This window comes from Lathyrus oleraceus, chromosome 1 (genome assembly GCF_024323335.1).
Source record: "Lathyrus oleraceus cultivar Zhongwan6 chromosome 1, CAAS_Psat_ZW6_1.0, whole genome shotgun sequence".
Classification (NCBI taxonomy): Eukaryota; Viridiplantae; Streptophyta; class Magnoliopsida; order Fabales; family Fabaceae; genus Lathyrus; species Lathyrus oleraceus.
In genome coordinates, this window is record NC_066579.1 from 442330693 (window position 1) to 442335715 (window position 5023).

At 33.4% G+C, this 5023-nt stretch overlaps 1 protein-coding gene across 1 annotated transcript; it reads left to right on the forward strand.

Annotated features, from left to right (window-relative positions):
• Nucleotides 1-842: 842 nt before the first annotated feature.
• Nucleotides 843-1752, forward strand: LOC127115898 (glutaredoxin-C9). The gene has a single exon (XM_051047318.1). It carries the CDS (start codon nt 1044-1046, stop codon nt 1431-1433), a length of 390 nt encoding a protein of 129 aa, XP_050903275.1. The 5' UTR covers nt 843-1043; the 3' UTR covers nt 1434-1752.
• Nucleotides 1753-5023: the final 3271 nt, after the last annotated feature.

Consider the following 5023-nt stretch of genomic DNA (forward strand, 5'->3'; position numbering starts at 1 on the left):
AATTTTTAATACACTTTTTTCTAATTCCACAATCTAATTAATATCACTTTTATCATTCTCAATGTTTAACAAGAACATTTTTTTTTTAATTTATGAAATGGTCAACTAAATTATTCCTTATAAGACAGAGGGAGTAAGTTGAATCTTTTATATATCTAAGTGAAAAATAATCAAATAAAAAACAATTGAATACAAGAGATAAACAAATTTTTCTCAAACGTTTATGTAACTCGTAAGAGTGTTAAAACCCATCAAAATATATAAAACTTAACAATTTTATGCTTTGCTTGTGTTCCATAAAAGTGTCACTAACTAAAACATACTACTAGTATATGCTAATGGAGGCATGAAAGAAGTAAATGCAAATATATGGACATCGAAAACATAAATAACCTAAAATAAAATAAACATGTGAAAGGAATGAGACATCCTATACGTATATGTTTAGTTTAGCTTTTAAAAGATACAAAAATAATTCCACAAATATAGAATTGATTTTAGAATAATTGTAAGGTGTTTAATTCTTGTAAAAAACAATTGATTATATTTTTAAAATTAATTCTACTTAAAAATAAAATTTATAATTTTTTAAATTTAAATATGATTTTTATGATCTTTTCAACTTTATTTTATATGAAATCATCAAAATATAAATTATTTTCATGTTTTTCAATCGTAATCAATTTTAAATAATTAATCGACTCAAAATCAATTTTTTAAATCCAAAATCAGACATAAACTAAATATGATATCATAAATAGAATATAAAATAATAAAAATTGGACAGAATGATTATAAATTACCAATATGCAACATGAGAGCATCTTGGCTTTTGTGAACATGGGTGGAATAGAATCTGTTGACCATGTTGCTGACGCAATATGCCGTCACCCAAAGTAGCTGGTGACGCAAGAGCATAACTGCCGTTGACGTCAGAGTCGTCTACCCTTTGTTTTTATATTTCCACCATTGCCCTTTCCTCTCTTCTCCCTCTCCTTCTTCTCACTGTTTCCCCATTCTCTCTCTCTTTCTCTCTCATCGCCATGTACCAAGCAATTCCTTATAGAGCATGTGTCTCCACAGTCACACGTGACCTTCCAATCACCGGAGGAATCCACGAAACCAGCGTAATCACAATGGTTTCAGAGAACGCAGTTATTATCATCGGTACACGTGGCTGTTGTCTCTGCCACGTCGTCAAAAGATTGTTACAAGGTCTCGGAGTCAACCCTCCTGTCTACGAGGTTGATCAAGACCGTGAAACCGCCGTCGTTGCCCAGCTGTCAACACACGCTTCCGCCACCGAAACGGTTCAGTTTCCGGCGGTGTTTGTTGGTGGGAAGCTGCTTGGAGGGCTGGAAAGAGTCATGGCTAGTCATATTTCAGGTGAATTGGTTCCGATATTAAAAGATGCTGGTGCTCTGTGGCTTTGACATGGTTTATAATTTTTCTTACTAATTTTGCTGTTTTTGTTTATTATTATTATTATTATTATTATTATTATAAATTTCTTTTTTACGCATTTTTTGCTTGAGGATTGGAAAGAGATAGTACTATCTTTGTTCTTTGTGTTAAACATAAAATTTGTATATCATGTTTCAATTAGTTTATGGTGAGGACAAGTTCTTACATGATGGGATCGAAACAGTATTTTACAAATCGAAAGGATCATTGATCATTGGAAGATGTTGTGATATTAAATGTTGTTTTATTTTTCAACTCATTTCTATATTAATGAGTTAAATTTTTCAACTCATTTCTATATTAATGAGTTAAATATAAATTAACTCATATTAAATTTAAACTTAAATTAATTTTATAAAATCAACTAATTTAAATTAATTTTTTTCCACATCAAAGAAGCACTTCACCCATGTGAGAACCAAAATTTCTGCTTAATTAGTTCCCAAAAATCAGAGGGAAATGATATTTTTATAAACTTAAAATTATGCTTCGAAAATGTCTTCTCATATCACTGAGTGGAATGGTGCCATAATTTAAGTCCTACACGTTATCCTTGTTCGAAAACCTGACCAAGTCAAATACACGCACATTTCACACGTGGTTCAATAACATACCGTAAATCATTAATTACAAGCAATGTTTTTAGTATCGTTTGACGCAACAATATCAATTGATAACTTTATTGAAGTTGGCCGGTAAGAATCATAGTTGTATTGTTTCTTTGTATTTTTTTTTTATAATGTTAATTTGTATCCAATTTTTTATAAATTAAAAGTTTTTATTAAAAAATAAAATAAAATTATTAATTATGATCTTGTATTAAATTTATCTTATAACTTTTAAGATTTTTTTATTTTATTTATCTCTTAAGGATATAAGTTAGTATTATCCATTTTGTATTTTTAATTGGATTGTTTCTTTGTATTTTCGCCTCACTACGCCAAACAAGACCTTAGACAGCGCTTTTTTTGGCCTTAGACAGCGCTTTAAAGCGCTGTCTAAACCTCCGCTGCTAAAGGTTTAGACAGCGCTTTTTGAAATCTTAAAAGCGCTGTCTTAGCCCCCCCCCTTAGACAGCGCTTTGGCCAAAAGCGCTTTCTAAGACCCTCCTATTTTAATTTTTTTAGGTATACCTTAGACAGCGCTTTTGGCCAAAGCGCTGTCTAGGGGGGGGGGGGCTTAGACAGCGCTTTTCAAAAAGCGCTGTCTAAACCCCCCCTATTTTAATTTTTTTAGGTATACCTTAGACAGCGCTTAAGGCAAAAGCGCTGTCTAAGGGGGGGGGGGCTTAGACAGCGCTTTTCAAGAAGCGCTGTCTAAGCCCCCGCCCTTAGACAGCGCTTTTGCCTAAAGCGCTTTCTAATCCCCCCTTTAGACAGCGCTTTTTCCAAAAGCGCTGTCTAATGTATACGAAATTTTTTGAAGCTTTTGTTTTAAACCACATTTTTTCCAGGTTTATAAACCAGAATTTCTACCTGTTTTCAACCAGATTTTGACAGACAGTTATCACATTTTATACATGCCATTTTGGCCTTTTTTCTAACAATTTTTGGCTAACAAATATATATATATACCAATTCAAACCAATTTTGCCTTAAATGTATCAAAATATATACAAATTTATGTACACATTTACAAGTCATTACATATACTACAAATGTACACATTAATTACACAAATTTATGAAAAAACTTTGAGCTCTATCATGAATTGACACCACTCCTCTTTGATTTCGTCCACTTGATCCTTTGTATAAAATGCACACTTGAATTCCTCAAAGTACTACATAATAATATAACATATTTTGAATTAATTCCAACTATTTAATTATATGAGATATGTGTAAATATAAAAATAACTCATAAGTTAGAAATACATACATCGGTGGGAATCACTAATCGGCCCAAAGCAAGAGTATCCCGCATAAACCTCAACACGAAATACCCGCAATCTATTTGATTACGTTGTTGAGGACACTACATGAAAAAAAAATATGGATTATAAATCCTAAGTTTTATCAAGTGTCATCACTAATATAATAAAAAATGTGGTAATTAAAAATATACCGCCACTTTAATCCATGTAATGCGGTTGGCGCTCCTCCTTGAGGTTTGGATATCTCGTTGGGTCCGAAAAGCTTGTAGGACGCTAATAAAATAAAAATGAAGCAATTAGAACAATTCACATAAACTAAGAAAAATTTTGAACATTCTCACTTACGTGTCAATTAGGTCCTTCATATCCGGGTATGTTGTCCAATCATTTCCTAACGAGTCAAGATAATACACAATTTCTCGGATATGATTGATTGCGAGCAACAACCAATGTCCACTGTAATGATTAGGCAAATGTTAGATGGTAACTTGGAAAATAATTATAATAGATGAATTTAGAATGAAATGCTAACCCGGTATTAAACGGTATAAAAAACAACTTCTCCGCATCTTTATTGTCCATGAGGATCCGAAGAACATACTCTGTCACGGTATGCGGTCTACTTAAGATTAAACCTAAGTTGACGCTCGCGGGTGCTAAGAATCCGAATGACTCGTCCAAATCATTGGGGCGCATCAATTTGTCATACAAAAACCTAATATAAAAACATCATTAACACCTCTTTTGAAACATAAAGTAAACCGGATTAACATAAAGTAAACATCATTAACATAAGTTGTTTAATTAATAAAACAAAGTAGACCGGATTTACCTAATATATGTATTGACAACGTTGACGCCGATTTCTTCATGACCAAAAACTTGCATGAAGTCTTCATTACCAATCATTTGGTCGTGATCAAAGCCGAAAATCCCTTCCTCCATATGTATAGTCCGAACACCTCCGGCCGGTATATCGGTCATCTCTAGAAATGTCCTGAGGCACGACCTATACTTGGTGGTAGGTTTTTTCCTAGCTACGGTCTTCTTAGCACCAGAACTTTTTACCCGTGCGGAGGCGTTGCTAACCTCTTTTTTTTGTTGTGCGGAGGCATTGCTAACCTCATTTTCTTTTGATTTGGATTTTGTGGGAGTCTATTTAACATAACCAAGGAAAATATGTAAGTAAAATTTTAAGCATAAATTTTAAACTTTGAATATACACATTAAAGTTAACATAAGTTTTAAGCATACCTCATATCCTACGCATATGAGGTTTGTCGGCCATGCAACAAACGAACCTACTGCTTCGTGCACCGTTGTTGCATCCGAATCATCGCTAGGATATGGTAATGCTGCATTCGGCTCAACTGCAATATCAACTGATACCTTCAAACATCCAGCAGGGAGCTCTCTAGTGTAGAGTAATACTCCGCTAACGTTATGCACTTTTCCCTTGCCAACCATCCGATAGTATGGTGACGCCAAATACAGTTGACAATGGGAAATGCCCTAAAACCAATAATAACAAGAAATCGTTAATGTGTATATATGTCAAATACATAATTTAAGCAAATAGTTCATTTTAAGACAATTATATGTAATTACCTCTGGAATGTTCGGCTGAAAGGTACAGTTGATACTGTTTTTGTCCGAAGCATCTCTGTATACCGTTGAGGCGCTA